The sequence below is a fragment of the Chlorocebus sabaeus genome, chromosome 20 (genome assembly GCF_047675955.1).
Source record: "Chlorocebus sabaeus isolate Y175 chromosome 20, mChlSab1.0.hap1, whole genome shotgun sequence".
In the NCBI taxonomy this organism is placed as follows: domain Eukaryota; kingdom Metazoa; phylum Chordata; class Mammalia; order Primates; family Cercopithecidae; genus Chlorocebus; species Chlorocebus sabaeus.
Window position 1 is genome coordinate 71691358 of NC_132923.1, and position 19281 is coordinate 71710638.

At 43.0% G+C, this 19281-nt stretch overlaps 1 protein-coding gene across 6 annotated transcripts in view; it reads right to left on the bottom strand.

Moving 5' to 3' along the window:
* The window catches only part of AK4 (adenylate kinase 4), an 84675-nt gene that overhangs the window by 24771 nt on the left and 40623 nt on the right, over positions 1-19281 (bottom strand). For 3 of the 6 annotated variants that reach the window (XM_073007233.1, XM_073007235.1, XM_073007234.1), the window contains exons 3-4: positions 17459-17569; positions 15941-16060 (exon numbers count right to left, since the gene is read on the bottom strand). In XM_073007233.1, the coding sequence (XP_072863334.1) occupies positions 15941-16060; positions 17459-17569 (231 nt within the window). The remainder of the gene's footprint in view (positions 1-15940; positions 16061-17458; positions 17570-19281) is intronic. The other 3 variants (XM_007978448.3, XM_038000991.2, XM_038000986.2) reach the window with 1 other exon arrangement.

A 19281-nucleotide genomic window follows, 5' to 3' on the forward strand; every position in this document is an offset into this window, starting at 1 on the left:
AGCTAATTGAATACACATGGACACAAAGATGGACACAACAGACAACAGGGACTGCCTGAACCAGGACCAGGCTGCAGAGGTTGGAAAGCTACCTGTCAGGTACTATGCTACCTTGGTGACAGGATCATCCGTACACGAAATTTACCCATGTAGCCGGGCACGGTGGCTCACGCCTATAATCCCAGCACTTTGGGAGGCTGAGGCGGGCAGATCACGAGGTCAGGAGATCGAGACCAGCCTGGCTAACATGGTGAAACCCCATCTCTACCACCAACATAAAAAAATTAGCCGGGCGTGGTGGCGGGGGCCTGTAGCCCATGTAACAAACCTGCACAAGTATCCCCTAAACCTAAAATGAAAGAAGTAGTAAAAAAAAAAAAGAAAAAGAAAAAAGAAAACAAAAGCAGCTGTGCTCCAGATGTTGGCAACTGAAGTTTATGCTCCCTCCTGTCACTCTGTGAGCCGCATACTCCCCACCGTGCCGAGCGCTCTAGAACCCACTTCCTGCTCATGGAAGCTTCCTGGGACACTAGTTATATAGATCCCAGGGTTTAAGAAATTTGAAATAAGTGGGTCCTGACCTCAGGAAGCTTATAGGTTAATAGAAAAAGACCCCCAAAGCTGAGGTGGGAGGATTCCTTGAGCCCAAGGGACTGAGGATGCAGTGAGCCATGATCGTGCCACTGCACTCCAACCTGGGTGACAGGGCAAGATAGAGGCAGGAAAGGAGGTAAGGAGGAAGGGAGAAGGAAGGAAAAGAAAGAAAAAAAGACTTTAAAAACCTAGATATGGTACAATCACTACTTGGTGATCCACTGAGAAGCAGAAGATAAGTACTCCAGAAAATTTGGTTTTAAACCACAAGTGTGCATCTTCAAAAAGGCTTAGGGAAATAAAAGATGAATTCCTTTCAGGTAGGAATTCTTGGGGAAATTTCCAAACGGCTTCACTGAGATCCTCTGGGATCATCGCAATGATTTTTCCTGAATAAAGACACAGATAAAACTGTTACCTTATGACCCTCATTCTTAAATAAGTTATACTAAAATCACTGAGCCCTTTCCCCATAAGGGCAAATGCATATTCCATTAAGGAGCTGTCATCTGCAAACCCCTTGCTTAAAGGCTCTTCCGTTTAAGAATTCTGCTCGGTTTGTTTGTTGTGTTTTGTTTTGTTTGAGACAGGGTCTCGCTGTCACCCAGGATGGAGGGCAGTGATGTGATCATAGCTCACTGCAACCTCTAACTCCTGGGCTCAAGGGTTCCTCTTGCCTCAGCCACCCCCCACCCAAGTAGCTGGACTACAAGCAAACATCACCACACCTGGATGTGTGTGTGTGTGAGTGTGCGTGCGCGTGCGCGCACGTGCACACAGATGGGGTCTGGCTCTGTTAACCAGGTTGGACTCAAGCGATTCTCCTCTTTGGCCTCCCAAAGTGCTAGGATTATAGACATGAGCCACCGCGTCTGGCCTGCTTGCTTGTTCTTTGAATGTAAGTCCCCATATACAAATTAGGGGAAAACTGGTCCCACTGTATCGCAATTAAGACTAAAGAAATTTGTAAATGATTTCACCATAGGCCCGTATTTCTATCCCCAGAAAAGTAACAGAATCCAAGTATACCTTCTAAAGGCTCAGCTACAGATTCCAGGCATGACCTGTCTACAACTGGACGTATAAGTCTTTACCATATGCCAAGCACTGTTATAGGTACTGGTAATAGAGCCATGAACAAAATGGACATAACCTGTGCTTTCTGGGGCCTGCACTGGGGGTGGAGGGATAGGGGAGGAATGGAAAATCAAATATGCTGATAAATACATAATGTCACATTATAATAATGTAAGAAGAGTGACGTGGGTTGACAGAATGGTACAAGACAGACCTTCTGAGGAAGGGTTATCTGTGTAGGGATCCGTATCCAGCAATCCACCCAGATATCTGGAGAAAGGGCACTGCTGGTAGAGGGAACAGTGAGTGCAAGGGCCCACAGCACACGTGCACGGCATGTACAGGTTGAAAAATCAAACAGTTACGGAATATAAACAAAGTTTCATTCTCTTCTGCCTCAAAATAAAAGATACGAGAGTGCCTGAAAGTAGAAGGAAACACAGAAGCAAGAAAAATTTAAAGTATAAAGACAAAAAATAGTCAATAGAATATCCAATATAACTAGTTTTATTGAAATAGAAAATCTGAACAAATGACAAAAAGGATGTAATACAGGAAAACTGCCCTGAAAGGAAAGAACTAAATTGCAGATCAGGAGGACACACTCTATATAGGACATACATAAATAAATAAAAACAACATCAAGTTATTCTATTGACTTCAAGTATGAAGAAATAACCGGGGTGAAAAAAATCACTTTGAAACAGGTGGAAAAGGGCTGTGCACAGTGGCTCACACCTGTAAATCCAAGTACTTTGGAGAGCTCAAGCAGGAAGATTGCTTGAGCCTAAGAGTTCGAGACCAGCCTGGGCAACATAGCAAGACCCTGTCTAAACAAAAAATAAAAAACTAGCTGGGCATGGCAGCATATGCCTGTAGTCCTAGCTACTTGGGAGGCTGAGGCGGGAGGATCCAGGAGTTTGACAGTGCAGTGAGCTATTAATACGATTGCACCATTGTACTCTTGCCTGGGTGCCAGAGTAAGACCCTGTCTCTATTTAACAAATAAAAATAAAATAAAATGGGGAACAAGGCCAGAAGACAATGAAACAATGGTTGCAATGTTTTGAAAGACAAAAGAACAACTCAAAAATATCACAGTTATCTAATTGTAGAAAAATCAGATATTACCAAACATATTATGAGCTTTTCTGCAGGGAGGGGAGAAGAGGGAGGGACGAAAAAAAATATCCAACAAAATCCAGTCAACCCAGTGTTGAATGAAAAAGCTGTGTTAAACAGCAGTGCACTTTTACTCAGATATAATTCACATACCATACAATTCATTTAAAGTGTACATTTCAATGATTTCTAGTATATTCACAGATATAACCAAGAAATTAATCAAAATAAAATGAGTAGAGGTGGGTAAAAGAACCAGTGCACAGAATTCATTTAAATTTTTTTAATGTAAGAAAAAAACTGAGGAATTACATTCGCAGAAGAAAATTATAATAAATTTTTAATGACAAAAGCCAAAAAAATTGGGAGAGACGAAGGGTGAGAGGAGGTTAAAGGAAGTATAAATTCCCTCATGGTTCACTGTAGAGAGACAATGCCTCCTGTCTAAATTTGAAATGTGAATTTAAAACAAAACAAAACAAATGTCAGTCTAGCGGCTTTTATAATGTTGAAGAGCTCTCATAGGAATTAATATCCTTGGTGATGAAAAAAGATTTTTCTGAAGCTCAGTAATAATTCCTTCAGGTTCACTTTAGTTTTGTTATTGTTAAATTTGAGTAACATTAAGGACGAGCACGGTGGCTCATACCTGTAATTCCAGCACTTTGGGAGGCCAAGGCGGGTGGGTTACTTGAGGTCAGAAGTTTGAGAACAGCCTGCCCAACATGGTGAAACCCTGTCTCTATCAAAAATATAAAAAATTAGCCAGTCATGGTGGTGCGTGCCTGTAATCCCAACTACTTGGGAGGCTGAGGTAGGAGAATCGCTTGAACCCAGGAGGCGGAGATTGCAGTTTGCTGAGATTGTGCCACTGCACTCCAGCCTCAGTGACAGGGCGATACTCCATCTTAAAAAAAAAAAAAAAAATTCAGTAAAATTAAATAATTTTTTAAAGCACAGAAAGTCTGATGCCTTCTTACACATTTCTATCTACATATGTGCACAGGGAGGTATCTAGAATGATGCTTTTCAACTGTTCACACTGGTTGTTTGTGGCTGGTGGAATTTCAGGTGATTTGTTGCTTTCTGTTGCATTTCTCCATACGGCCTGGATGTTTTATAGTGATCATGTATTACAGAAAAAGATAAAATTAAATTCTCTGTAGTTTTCCACATCTCATTCTCCCTTTATCCCTAAACAACCTGTCCATCTCTCCAAAATCTGGGTTCTCTTATTGATGACAGGACAATCAAGAGTTTTATATTGTTTTGTTTTACATTACTACACAAGGTTTAACGGAAGAGGGGTGATTTTTTTTTCTTTGAGACAGAATTTCGCTTGTCGCCCAGGCTGGAGTGCAGTGGCACGACCTTGGCTCACTGCAAGCTCCGTCTCCCGGGTTTACGCCATTCTCCTGCCTCGGCCTCCCGAGTAGCTGGGACTACAGGCGCCTGCAACCGCACCCAGCTAATTTTTTGTATTTTTAGTAGAGACGGGGTTTCACCGTGTTAGCCAGGACGGTCTCGATCTCCTGAGCTCGTGATCCGCCCACCTCAGCCTCCCAAAGGGCTGGGATTACAGGCGTGAGCCACCGTGCCCGGTCAATCCAGTTAACTTTTAAATGTTGGAAATAAAGTTAAAAAATATGTTGTTCACACTTTTAAACTCAAAGTTTTAAATTTTACTTTTAACTCCCCCTAACTCATTTTTAATATTAACTTTGACGCTTATTCAACTCCCTGATTCTAAATTTCATGAAAGGTTTACCTTTGCCCCTGTCCACTTGTCCAGCCTCATCTGCTCATATTTTCAGTTCCAGGGTTACCCAACTACTGTGGTTTCCAGAACACACCACGTTGTTTCATACTTCTAGAGCTTTTCCACGTGATCTTCCCTCCCTCTAAAATGTGCTTCATTCCCACCTTGCAAATATGATTCTGGGTGTCCGCTTCTCCAGGAAGCCTTCCTAATACCTGCCTCCCTCACCTTCAAAAGAGGGTCTTCCCTCTCTGCACCAACCGTCACCTTTCACTCCCTCTTCACTGGTGTTCCTAAGACCCTACCTATTCTGCAACCATTTGTGCAGCACTCCTGGACTATGAGGTCAGGAAGCATGCTACTCCCTCTTGGGAATGACGGGTGCCTAGCTTATCAAGACACAAAAAATGTATATTCAATTTGTTTATTGATCTATGAACCAAGCTTTTCTAAGGTCTAGTCAAATATGTGTATACATATGTTTTTCACATTGTCCCCTTAATGTTCTTTAATGTTAAAATCTAGTCAATCTCTGAGACACACATAAAATAAACCACCATTGTCTACTATACTATGGTACAATTGTTCCTCACCCCAAGGCAGCAGTCAGATCAATCAGAAGAAAAACACTGGAAATGGACATGGAGGACAGGAACGCAGGACAGAATCTATATCAAATGAGAAAGAGAAAAGATCCAAGGCTTTATCATGTTTTTCAGTCAGCTACTCTGAGCTCATATTGACATCAAGGGTGCAGAACGCAGGAAAAGTCACTAAGAGAAAAAGTGAGTTACCAGGGTTTTGATTTAAATTAAAGAAATTAAAGATAACCCTCACTGCCTAGGGTAGCAGAAAAACTAAAAACTGGCTGGGCGTGGCGGCTCACACCTGTAATCCCGGCACTTTGGGAGGCCCAGGCGGGCAGATCACCAGGTCAAGACATGGAGACTATCCTGGCCAACATGGCGAAACCCCATCTCTACTAAACATACAAAAATTGGCTGGGTGTGGTGGCACTGCCCGTAGTCCCAGCTACTTGGGAGGCTGAGGCAGAAGAATCGCTTGAACCTGGGAGGCGGAGGTTGCAGTGAGCCGAGATCGCACCACTGCACTGAGCCTGGCAACGGAGCAAGACTCTGTCTCAAAAAAAAAAAAAAAAAAAAAAAAAAAACAGCCGAAAACACTACTGGAGTATCAGGAGAGCCAGGCCTCACGTAGTCTCTTTGTTGCTCTACTGTGGTGTCTGGCACACAGCTGCTGATCAATAAGTACTTATCGAAAATTATGAATGCTTAGCACCAGAAGAAATTCACGCAATCACCTAGGAGCATTAACAAAGGAGTAGCAATAGCTTCAGTGGAATCAGCGGCTAGATACAAAGTCTGATCACGCTGTGTACTTTGGATAAAGTGTGTAAGAAGATGGCAGTGTGCTAAAATTTCAGGTCACATGTCACCCAAATGTCTCTTCATCACCCCACTGAACAGTGGTATTTCCTGTGTAACTCAACCAGTATTACTCTGTTTAGATAACTGTTACCTAGACCAGGCACGGTGGCTCACACCTGTAAACACAGCACTTTGGGAGGCCGAGGTGGGCAGATCACCTGAGGTCAGGAGTTTGAGACCAGCCTGGCCAACACAGTGAAACGCCATCTCTACTAAAAATATAAAAAATTAGCCAGGCATAGTGGCAGGCACCTGTAATCCCAGCTACTCAGGAGGCTGAGGCAGGAGAATCGCTTGAGCCCAGGAGGTGGAGGTTACAGTGAGCCAAGATTGCACCATTGCACTCCAGCCTGGGCAGCAAGAGCAAAATTCCAACAAAAAAAAAACAAAAACCAAAAACCTGTTACCTAGTCTTAAGTGAAGCAGATACGCTCTTTCTTCTTATTGCCTATCTTCTTCCAGCAAAGTCATTTGGTCTTAGTGCACTATTTAACTTGAAATTAATTAAATGTCTACAAATTATTTTATTTGAGAATATCCAAATACTTATGTTAGAAAGTACGAGTATCCCTAATAGGAAAATCTGAACTCTGAAATGCTCCAAAATCCAAAATTTTGAGTGCCAACATGATCCTCAAGGAAAATGCCTATTGAAGAATCTCAGATTTTGCATTTTTTTTTTTTTTTTTTTTTGGACTAGAGATACCCAACCAGTCAGTATAAGGCAGATATTCTAAAATCCAAAAAATCTGAAATCCAAAATACTTCTGGTTCCAAGCATTTTGGATAAGAGATAGTCAAGCTTTATAATCAAACACAGGTCTTGGGTTTTACAATTCCTTCTTCTAACATGATAAAAATTGTCAAACCTGCTTTACAACACAAACTTAATGACATAGCATTCTAGGGAACACTGTTACAGTTATCTGGTTACTATTTTTTTTTTCTGAGATGGAGTTGCCTAGGCTACTGCACTGTTGCCTGGGCTAAAGTGCAGTAGCATGATCTCGACTCACTGCAACTTCTGCCTCCCTGGTTCAAGCGATTCTTCTGCCTTAGCCTCCTAAGTAGCTAGGATTACAGGCGCCCACCACCACGCACAGCTAATTTTTTGTATTTTTAGTAAAGATGGGGTTTCACCATGTTGGCCAGGCTGGTCTCAAGCTCCTGACCTCGTGATTCGCCCACCTCAGCCTCCCAAAGTGCTGGGATTACAGGCGTGAGTCACTGCACCCAGCCCAAAAATAATTGTTTATGCAAACCAAACTCCAAATAACTGCTGATCCTTCATGCAAACCAAACACACAATGAAGAAATGCCTTGATCAAACTCTACGTTCAAAGTCCAGGGGGAAAAATGCCAACAAAGAAAATAACATTCATCTAAGGGTCACTGTCCAAATTCTTTTCATTTTTATTCTTTTTGAGGTGGAATCTCGCTCTGTGGCCCAGGCTGGAGTGCAGTGGCGTGATCTCAGCTCACTGCAGCCTTGACCTCCCCAGGCTCAGGTGATCCTCCCACCTCAGCCTCTGATTAGCTGTGAGTATAGACAGGCGTGCACCACCATGCCCAGGTAATTTTTCTATATTTTTGTAGAGAGGGGCTTTCATCGTGTTGCCCAGGCTGGTCTCAAACTCCTGGGCTCAAGTGATCCTCCTGCCTCTGTCTCCCAAACTGCTGGGATTACAAGCATGAGCCACCACACCAAACTGTCTCCTCAAATCAGAATTTTGGATGATGGAAAAAAAAAAAACTGTCAGGCATATTTACATTGTCTTGGGTCATGGATAGAGTTTCCAGAAATGTAGCACTAAGACTAATCTAAACACCCATCTTTTTTCATGCAATCATTTTGACCAAAAATGCCACTCCTTACTTGCAAAAATCATTCCACTTACCTCTTGGAACACCTCACCTGTACCATGTGTGACTGAATATATGTCTCTGAACCCTCCTACGTCAGGAGCTCCTTGACAAGCTTAGTCTACCTCTATTCCCTCTTTTCCACACATTCTTCTTTACTGTCACCAGCCCAGTGCAAAGTTAGTTATACTTGTACTTTATTCACTTTAGAAATATCCAGGACCTATTAGATATAATAATGCTTACTGAATGAACAGAGCTACAATGAGAGGGTTAAGTCATGGGTATGTCAAGGACAATCCTGGTGAGGAACCAAATATTTTAATTGTGCAATCCACGTTTGACAGGCATAGATGGTCACGGCACCCTAGTAGAGTTCCACAAATTTTACAACTGTTCTTCATTCTTTAGAAACCACCAGAATTGCTTTAAGCTTTCCATTCAAGATACCAGAATACACATCACTGCCTTAGTAACAACCTGAGATAGAGGAGTTATGTGGCAATGATTTTTCAGGGCTAAATACTTAAAGATAAATGACTAAGATAAACTACTGCCCTCCTACATGTGAACACACACACGCAGGAAGAAAAAGTTGATTTTTTTAATTATTAAAGCAGAATTCTTCAGTGACCTTCTAAACAAATCTATTACACATTTTATTCTTGAAACATACCCTAGATTCACAAGGACAACAGAGAAAAAACTACCCTTGGCATTTCCTAAAAGATGTGATTCAGAAGATACTGTTGGCTTTTTTCTACAGACATATGTTGCCCAGTGGGATGTGACACTCCTCAGAGGTCTGAATCAGAAGGAAAAATGCGGAGAGGATAAGGTCAAAGCTGTTATGTACTAGCCTCGTATGGTAAAACACATTCGCAAAATCAGGGCAAAATACTCTGGCTCTAGCATCTACAGTCTAGTTTCTGAACATACACCTACACCAAGGGCTCTGAGTGACTGCGTAGCCAGGAACATCTCAAGTCTGAAATCATTTAGCTCTAAGGGAAAACAGACACACACAAAAACACTGCACACATTCAAACTACTCTGACTTATGTTAAAAACAGAATTACCTTCAGAAAACACTTGTTAGTGTTCAGCATTGCTCAGAATGAAACAAACAAACCAGGGTTCAAATACAACCATGGACCAAATGATGACTCTTGCGCTAAAGGTTATCATTATTACCAGTGAAAAGGATTAAATTACATTTCATTTACAATTCCAAAATTTAAGGCTGTTTTTCTACAAAACCAAACTTTGAAATACCGATTTAAAATATTTTGATAGCTACCCCTAAAATATGGCAGATAATTCTACTACATCTTGGTACATAAAGATAAATTAGAACTGATTTGGGGAAACTTCTGGATTGCTATTTTAAGGCACAGGTAAGCAGGCAAGTTTAGAAATGGAAAAAAAAAAAAAAAAAAAAAAAAAAAACAGTTACTAATACATCTCTCTCTACGGCTATACCTCACTGCTGGCCTGATGTGGTTTGGCTGTGTCTTCACCCAAGTCTCATCTTGAGCTGTAGCTCCCACAATTCCCACGTGTCGTGGGATCAACCCGGTAGAAGGTAACTTAATTATGGGGGCAGGTCTTTTCCATGCTGTTTCATGATAGAGTAAGTTTCATGAGATCTCTTTTAAAAACAGGAGTTTCCCTGCCAAGCTCACTGTCTTTGCCTGCTGCCATCCATGTATGATGTGATTTGCTCCTCCTTGCCTTCTGCCATGATTGTGAGGCCTCCCAAGCCACATGGAACTGTAAGTCCATTAAACCCTTTTTCTTGTATAAATTACCCAGTCTGGGGTATGTCTTTATCAGCAATGTGAAAACAGACTAATAGACGACCCTTTTTTTAAAAAGTGAAAAATTAGCCGTGTGCGGTGGCTCACACCTGTAATCCCAGCACTTTGGGAAGCCAAGGCGGGCAGATCACTTGAGGCCAGTAGTTCAAGACAAGCCTGGCCAACATGGTGCAACCCCATCTCTACTAAAAATACAAAAAATTAGTCAGGCATGGTGGTGTGCACCTGTAATCCCAGCTACTGAGGAGGCTGAGGAAGGAGAATCGCTTGAACCCAGGAGGCAGAGATTGCAGTGAACCAAGATACGCCACTGCACTCCAGCCTGGATGACAGAAAGAGACTCCATCTCAAAAAAACAAAACAAAACAAGAATATTTCCTACCCAACTGGAAAGCACAGTGAAGGGAAGGTAGTGCTGAACGTTTTTTTTTTAGCAAGAGCAACGCTGACCAAACCACAGAGCACTCACCCTCCCTCCCCTCCCCACATCCCCACTTGGGGTTCCCTTGGCTTGGATCCACTCTACTCATTTCCACCCACTATTTGCAGGATGCCTCTCTACAGCCATATGGACCAAGATGATGAGTCATCTGTCATCAGAATGCCTTTCTCGACCTTTCCACATTCAATCACCTTTAGCACGCTCAACAGGCACATCCTCCGCAGAGCATGTGCCTGTGTAACATAAGGAGTCTAAAGCTGAACATAGGAACCAGGCATCCCTCGCACTCCACACCTTGCCAAATGGATTTATTCCAGAGCTTTAAAGAAAAGTCGCAACTGAAAAAGTGACCAGATGGGTTTTCAAGGAGAGAAATACTAACCAAATCACTTGGGAGGCTGACGTACTTTACTAAAACAGGCCTATGATGTCAAAGAACTTCAGTTATTCAACCCTGAGAGGAAGTCATGGCAAAAACAAGCACTGAAAAGATACAGAAAACATTCCATAACTGAAACTGACTTTTATTCTGCCTGGCTAAATACTTTTAGAGCTATTTTTGAAGTGGATACTTCAAATAGTCACCCCCACCCAAAAAACTTCAGGACCTGTACACTAGTCACAACAAATAATGACAAACACTCATATAGCACTTATATAGGGCAAGCACTCTTCTAAGCACTTTACATATATTTGCTCACTTTGCCCCTCTTTGCTAATTTGTGTTCCATGAGCAACCAGAGGCCCAAGGTCACACAGGCTGCCAGAAAGTGGCAGAGCGGGGATTCAAGTCAGGCAGTCTGACAGCACCGGGGTCCATGCTCTCAATTATTACACTAACCCTCTTTCCAGGGGAGTTTAACACAGACGATCCTTTTTAAACACAGATTTTTAAGTTCCCTAAAACTACACAAATTCATTTTGCAAGGTGAGAAGACTTACAATTTAAAAATTTAAACTAGAGAAATTACTGTTAGGTGGTGGCAAAGTCAAAGTTTATCAGTCATGATAAATATCTACACAAAAAGCATTGGGGGGTGCTACAGTTTGAATGTTCACTCCAAAACTCATGTTGAAATTTAATTGCCAATTTAAAGGTATTGGGAAGTGGGGCCTTTAAGAGATTATCAGGTCATGAGAGCTCTGCCCTCATGAATGAATTAATGGGTTGGTTATCGCAGGAGTGGGCTCCTGATAAAAGCATAAGTTTAACCCCTTATTCCCTCTCTTATGTGAGCCTTCTTATCATGTGTTGCCTTCCAACAACACAGCAAGAAGACTCTCAACAGTTGTGAGCACCATGGTCTTAGTCTTCCCTGCCTCCAGAACTGTGAGAAATAAATTTCTTTTCTTTATATTACCAACCTGAGGTATTCTGTTATAGCAGCACAAAACAGACTAAGACAAAAAATAGATACCAAGGAGTGGGGTTGCTTCCATAACAAATATCTAAAAATGTGGCCATAGCTTTGGAACTAGGTAATGGGTAGAGGCTGGAAGAATTTGGAGGAAGCGGCTAGTAACACCCTAGATTGCCATGAATGATGCATCAAGGGCAATTCTGGCAAGGGCTCAAAAGAAGAGGGGAGCTGTAGGGAAGGTCTGAATCTTCTCAGAAATTACTCAATGGGCCAGGCACAGTGGCTCACACCTGTAATCCCAGCACTTTGGGAGGCCGAGGCAGGGAGATCACCTGAGGTCAGGAGTTCAAGACCAGCCTGGCCAACGTGGCAAAACCCTGTCTCTATTAAAAATACAAAAATTAGTTGGGTGTGGTGGTGCATGCCTATAGTCCCAGCTACTTGGGAGGCTGAGGCAAGAGAATTGCTTGAACCTGGAAGGTGGAGGTTGCAGTGAGCTGAGATCATGCCATGGCACACCAGCCTGGGCGACAGACTTCATCTCTCAAAAAAAAAAAAAATTACTCAAGTGGTCATGACCAGAATATTGGCAGCAATTAGACAGTAAAGGCCATTCTGATGAGGTCTTAGACAGAAACAGAAAAGAAGGTATTAAAAACTGGAGTAAAAGTTATTCTTGTTATACAGTTGCAAAGACCTTGGCAAATTTTGTCCGTGCCCTAGGGATTTATGCAGTGCAAAACTTAAGAACAATGAACTAGGATATGTGGTGGAAGAAATATCTAAGCAGTAAAGCTTTCAAGCTGCTGTGTAGTTACTTTAATTGCATAAAATGAGATGTGAGAGCAAAGAGACGATCAAATACAGTTGACCACTGAACCATACAGGTTTGAACTCTGAGGGCACACTTTATACGAACATTTTTTCTTTTCTTTTGAAACAAGGTCTCACTCTGTCATCCAGGCTGGAGTGCAGTGGTGTGACCATGCCTCACTGCTGCCTCAACCTCTCAGGCTAAAGTGATCCTCCTACCTCAGCTCCCAAGTAGCTGGGATTATAGGCACATGCCACCACACACGGCTAATTTTTGTAGAGATGAGGTTTTGCAATGTTGCCCAGGCTGATCTCCTGGGCTCAAGTGATCTGCCTGCCTCAGCTTCCCAAAGTGTTGGAATTCCCAAAGTGTTGGAATTACAGGTGTGAGCCACAACATCTGGCCAAATACAGTATTTGCAGTACGCAAAACCCTTGCACATGGAGGACTGACTTTTCGTACCCATGGGTTCCACAGGGCCGACCGTGGAGCTTAAGTATGCGTGGATTTTGGTATGAGGGAGTGGTCCTGGAACCAATCCCTTCCCACACCCCTTACCCTCAGCAGATACGGAGGGATAACCATATAGTTAAAAGAGAAGCAAAACAGAAGAATTTGGAAAATTCTCGGCATGGCCATGTTCAGAGTGGAAAAGCATGTTCAAGAGGGAATATTAAGTGTGTGGTCAAACAACCTATTGCTAAGGAGATTGGCATGGCTAGAAGAAAGCCAGGTGCTATCAATCAGGACAATGGAAGAAAGACCTAAAAGGCATTTCAGAGATCTTCCAGACTGCCCCTCCCATTACAGACCCAGAGCTCTAGGAGGGTAGAATGTTTCAGGAGATGGATAGCATTCCTTGGCCTCCTCAGCCATAATTCAAACAGCTTCAGGCATGGCTCGACCTGCTCGGAAAGGGATAAGCCTTGGTGGCATCTCACAAAATGCAAGACCTACAGGGCATGGCTTCCTCCACCTAGATTTCAAAGAATGCCAGGCACTCTTTGAATGCAGAGCCACTGCAGACAACCCCCATTAGGACAAAGCCCAGTGGAACTGTGAGGGCAAGGCTTCCACAGAGTCCTCACTAGGGCAATGTCTAGTGGAGCCATGGGAGTGGGCCACTGTCAACACCCCCCAGAACTGTAAATCCACCAGTATACAACTCCAACCCATGAGAGCTGCTGAGTGGACTGAGCCCAGCAAAGCCATAGCGGGTGGGGTTTCTGAGGCCCTCGGAGCCCAACTCCCATCCCAGTGTGCCCAGGAGGCAGAATATGGAGTCAACAGAAATTATTCCCCATCTTTAAGACTTAATGTCTCCCCTGTTGGATTTTGGACTTATTGGGGACCACCTGCCCCTTCTTGCCTATTTCTTCCTTTGGAATGGGAATGTCCATCATACACCTTCCTACCATAGCAAGTAAATGACTTGCTCTGATTGCACAGGCTCACAGCTGAAGGGAATTTGTCTCAGGATTAATTGTACTTTATAAGTCTCACCTATGTCTGATTCAGCTTGGACTTTTGAGTTGATGTTAGACCAAGTTAAGACTTTGGGGGCTAATGGGATAGAATGAATGTATTTTGTATGTGAGGAGGACATGAGTTGTTTTTGGTGGGGAGGTGGGTAGAGGCAGAATGCTAAGGTTTGAATGTCCCCTCCAAAATTCACGTTGAAATTTAATTGGCAATGTAATAGGCCGGGCACGGTGGCTCATGCCTATAATCCCAGCACTTTGGGAGGCCGAGGCGGGTGGATCACAAGGTGAGGAGATCGACACCACGGTGAAACCCCGTCTCTACTAAAAATACAAAAAAAATTAGCCAGGCGCAGTGGCGGTACCTGTAGTCCCAGCTACTCAGGAGGCTGAGGCAGGAAAATGGCGTGAACCCAGGAGATGGAGCTTGCAGTGAGCCAAGATTGCACCACTGCACTCCAGCCTGGGGGACAGAGCAAGACTCTGTCTCAAAAAAAAAAAAAAAAAAAAATTTAATTGGCAATGTAATGTTATGGGAAATGGAGCCTTTAAGAGGTAATTAGGTCATAATGGCTCTGCCCCCATGAATGAGTTAATGCTCTTATCACAGAAGTGGGTTCTAGATAAAACAATGGGCTCCTAATACAAGGATAAGTTCAGCTCCCATTCCCTCTCAGAGGCATGCACTTCTTCCCCATTTGATGCCTTCTGACATGGGATGATGCAGCAAGAAGGCCCTCATCAGATGCTGACACCATGCTCTTGGACTTTCCAGCCTCTAGAACCATGAGAAATAAATTTCTTTTCTTTATAAATTGCCCAGCCCAAAGTACTTTGTTGTAGCAGCAGAAAACAGACTAAGAAAAGGGCTAACTTTTGTGAGTTAAAAGTAGAGTCTAGAGAAATTAACATGCCTAGGTAAGTGTAGAGAGTGTCTTTCTTAGATGAAAGCTAAGAAACTCAAAAAGCCTGGAAGGCAATAAAAGAAAACCCTGGGGCTGTAGTACCTAACATCAGCCACAGCTCCTATCAATTCTTTCTCCTCAACCCACTCTCTTATGAATGATGCCTCCCTTCCATCCCACTGCTATTACTGCTTAAATTCAGGCCTTTGACATCCCTTAGTCCAGTTATTCCAATGATCTTTAGTTTGTAGTCACAACTCTCCTCCATGCCCCAGCACCTAATCTCTCCTGTGCAGCTAACAGAATAGTCTTTCTGAGACAAATATGATCATATTACACCCCTACTTAACAACTCTTCAGTGCTCCCTAAAGCCAACAAAATCCAGTTCCACCACCTTTATGCAAAATCAAAGGCTATCTACCCCAGGATTTCCTCTGCCAACCTCTGCTTGCTGGCTCAGAAAAAATACTAAGACAACTCATTCCCCTTTCACCCTGTTCACATTGTCCCTCTGCTGGAAAAACAAAAAAAAACAAAAAAACACTACCTTCCCTATCCCCACTCATCTACCTGAGGACCACCTATCTATTCATCACTTTCCATACAGTTGTTCCAATCCCTCCTCCCACCAACAGAATAATTTTCTTCTTTGTGTCCTCAGAATACCACATATATAATGATTCTTTTATAGTGTCAGTAACAGTGTCTTCCTGTTTACCAATAATGCTAAAATAAACCTCCTTGCATCTTTAGGCAGAAATCCAGAATGGAACTGCTGGATCAGAAAGTATATATAATGCTAACCGCTCTACAAAGGTTGCTCATTTTATACTTTCAACAACATCTGTTTCCTACACACTCAATAAAGGATTTTCCAATGTTCTATCTCTGTTAATCTGACAGGTGAAAAATAATAACTCATAATTGTATTTTGTGTGTCTTATGGGGAATGAAAGAACCTCAGTTTGAAGAGGGGTTATACTCAGGATGACTTATGGAAACAAAAGGGCTGAAGCAATAACAGAAATTTAGTGAAAGTTTGCTTCAAGTCAGTGGTTCTCATGATGGTGATCTGGAGACAGAAGAAATAAAAGGCTTCACCACAATGGGTTCCTATCATGTTGCCAAACTGCTATATTAAATAACGGACAGAAAGTTTAGAAAATAAGGCATTTTCCATTCAGTAAGAAGTTGAGAGTGTGCAAGACCTTAACTATTCCCAGAAATTCGGTTTATCCACAGTTTCAACTCACCATCAAGGAGCCAGTGCTGGCCACGCCTATTCTCCAACTCGGACATCATTAGGCGTGTGATCACATGGTCTGGAACCAAAAGACTTCTCTCTATATACTGCTTTGCCATCTCACCAACTTCTATTAAAAAGACAAGAAAAAAAGAGGTTTTCAAAAAAACTTCCCAAACACAAAGCTTACCAAACTCTTTTCTGACAGTTTCGCCTTCTCTCCATCCTTCCTGATATGGGAGGAAATTTCTAGGTAGTTGTAGGTATGTTTTAAGTTTTTAAAACATTTACGTCAATAAGGTGGGACTGTTGCTTATTTAACACATTTATCTCCCAAAAAAGTATAAAAGCAGCTCTTTGAGATACCATAGCCCACCCCCCTGGTAAAAAAGGAAGAAAGAGTGACCAGGTGTGGTGGCTCATGCCTGTAATTCCGATACTCTGGGAGGACGAGGTGGGAGGATCACTCGAGCCCAGGAGTTTGCACTTGTAGTGAGCTCAAGCTCACTGACTGCACTACTGCATGCCAGCCTGGGCAACAGGAAAAAAACAAAACAAAAAAGGAAAGAAAGAAAAGAAAGAAAAGAAAGAAAAGAAAGAAAAGAAAGAAAAGAAAGAAAAGAAAGAAAAGAAAGAAAAGAAAGAAAAGAAAGAAAAGAAAGAAAAGAAAGAAAAGAAAGAAAGAAAGAAAGAAAGAAAGAAAGAAAGAAAGAAAAAAAGAAAGAAAGAAAGAAACACAAATTGGGCAAAAAAAAAAAAATAAGAGTAGAAAATAAAGTCAAGAAGCAGGATGGTACATAAAAAGGCTGATTTAAAGAGAAGCCCTGGATACTTCGTAGAGGCAGGCCACAAATTGGGCACTGAGCCTCTCAACAGTTTATCATAACAAGGAACGTGATCAACCACACAATGTACAGAAGACTAAAGGAAGATGAGAAGCACAGCCATTCCTTACAGAGACCAAAGGAAAAAAGTTCCAGTGGTCTAGCAAGAATGCCACACAATACAAACAACAGCAGCTTTACTTCTTTTCATCAACCTCAATATAAGCAGATGGCACCTTGCCAAAACAGTTGTAAAAGCAACTCAGTGTTATTAATGGAATGCCAAGTTCATAAAAGGATGTGAAGTTTTAAGAAAATGACATAAATACTTTCAGGGGAAAACTGCTTCTATCTTCATGTAAAATATTAATTTCCTACATGTAGAAATTGTGGTTAGGTTCAGCAGAACAAACTATCAGTTTAAATCTGTACATTTCTAAGAACTAAATTTATGTTTTATTGTTTTTTGTTGTTTGATTTTTTTAACCACAAATGAAATCCTCTGCTCTCTGGGGAACTGATAATGAATGCTTAAGAGTCACATTCTCGGCTGGGCACAATGGCTCACGCCTGTAATCCCAACACTTTGGGAGGCCAAGGCAGGCAGATCACCTGAGGTCGGGAGTTTGAGACGAGCCTGACCAACATGGAGAATCCCTGTCTCTACTAAAAATACAAAATTAGCCGGGTATGGTGGTACATGCCTGTAATACCAGCTACTCGGGAGGCTGAGGCAGGAGAATCACTTGAACCCGGGAGGTGGAGGTTGCGGTAAGCCGAGATCGCGCCATTACACTCCAGCCTGGGCAACAACTCTATCTCAAAAAAAAAAAAAAAGAGAGACAGAGAGAGAGAATCACATTCTCAACAGACCAATTCAGTTTTTTTAAAAAACACAAAGAGCCAGGTGTGGTGGCTCATGCCTGTAATCCCAGCATTTTGGGAGGTCAAGGCAGGCGGATCACCTGAGGTCAGGAGTTCAAGACCAGCCTGGCCAACATGGTGAAACCCCATCTCTATTAAAAATACAAAAATTAGCCGAGTGTGGTAGTGGGTGCCTGTAATCCCAGCTACTTGGGAGGCTGACACAGGAGAATCGCTTGATCCAGTAGGCAGAGGTTGCAATGAGCCAAGATTGTGCCACTGCACTGGGTGACAGAGCAAGACTCCATCTCAAAAAAAAAAAAAAAAATTAGTTGGGTATGGTGGTGGGCACCTGTAATCCCAGCTACTAGGGAGGCTGAGGCAGGAGAATCACTTGAACCTGGGAGACAGAGGCTGCAGTGAGCCGAGGTCGTGCCACTGCACTTCAGCCCGGGTGACAGCGAGACTCCATCTCAAAAAAAAATAAATAAGTAGGCCAGGCATGGTGGCTCACACCTGTAATCCCAGCACTTTGGGAGGCCAAGGCGGGTAGATCATGAGGTCAGGAGATCGAGACCATCCTGGCTAACACAGTGAAACCCCGTCTCTACTAAAAACACAAAAAATTAGCCATGCGTGGTGGCAGGCACCTGTAGTCCCAGCTACTCGGGAGGCTGAGGCAGGAGAATGGTGTGAACTCAGGAGGCAGAGCTTGCAGTGAGTTGAGATTGCACCACTGCACTCCAACCTGGGCAACAGAGCAAGACTCCATCTCAAAAAAATAAAATAAAATAAATATAGGTAAAAATAAAAACACAAAGTAGAATTATATTACTAGAAAAAGGTTCAAGAATCATTTGACCCCGATTTTTTTTTTTTTTTTTTTACTACGTAGTCTCACCCAGGCTGGAGTGCAGTGGCACAATCTCTGCTCACCGCAACCTCTGCCTCCCGGGTTCAAGCGATTCTCCTGCCCCAGCCTCCCAAGTAGCTGGGATTACAGGTGTGCACCACCACGCCCCACTAATTTCTGTATTTTTAGTAGAGAAAGGGTTTCACCATGTTGGCCAGGCTGGTCACCAATTCCTGACCTCAAGTGACCCGCCCACCTCTGCCTCCCAGAGTGCTGGGATTACAGACGTGAGTCACCATGCCCGGCCTCCCTACTTTCACCTTTAATTTAGGTAGAGCCCTTGCCTCCCCAGACTGCGTCTATACCCCCACAAACCCAACTTAAGCACTGAAAGATGGGCTATGAAGAGCTCCATACCTCTTGAGTACTACCACCAGACAAGAAGCTCAAAACACAGGCCCAGTTGATGCAGACTCCCTAACATGCTGCAAGAGGCGGCACAAGAAAGACAGTCCCATTGGTGAATGTGACTAAACATGAATGTGAGCAAGCCACATTCATTCGACAAGTATTTTTGTTTGTTTGTTTGGAGACGGAGTCTCGCTCTGTCACCCAGGCTGGAGTGCAGTGGCCGGATCTCAACTCACTGCAAGCTCCGCCTCCCGGGTTTACGCCATTCTCCTGCCTCAGCCTCTCTCAGTAGCTGGGACTACAGGCGCCCACCACCTCGCCTGGCTAGTTTTTTGCATTTTTTAGTAGAGACAGGGTTTCACCGTGTTAGCCAGGATAGTCTCGGTCTCCTGACCTCGT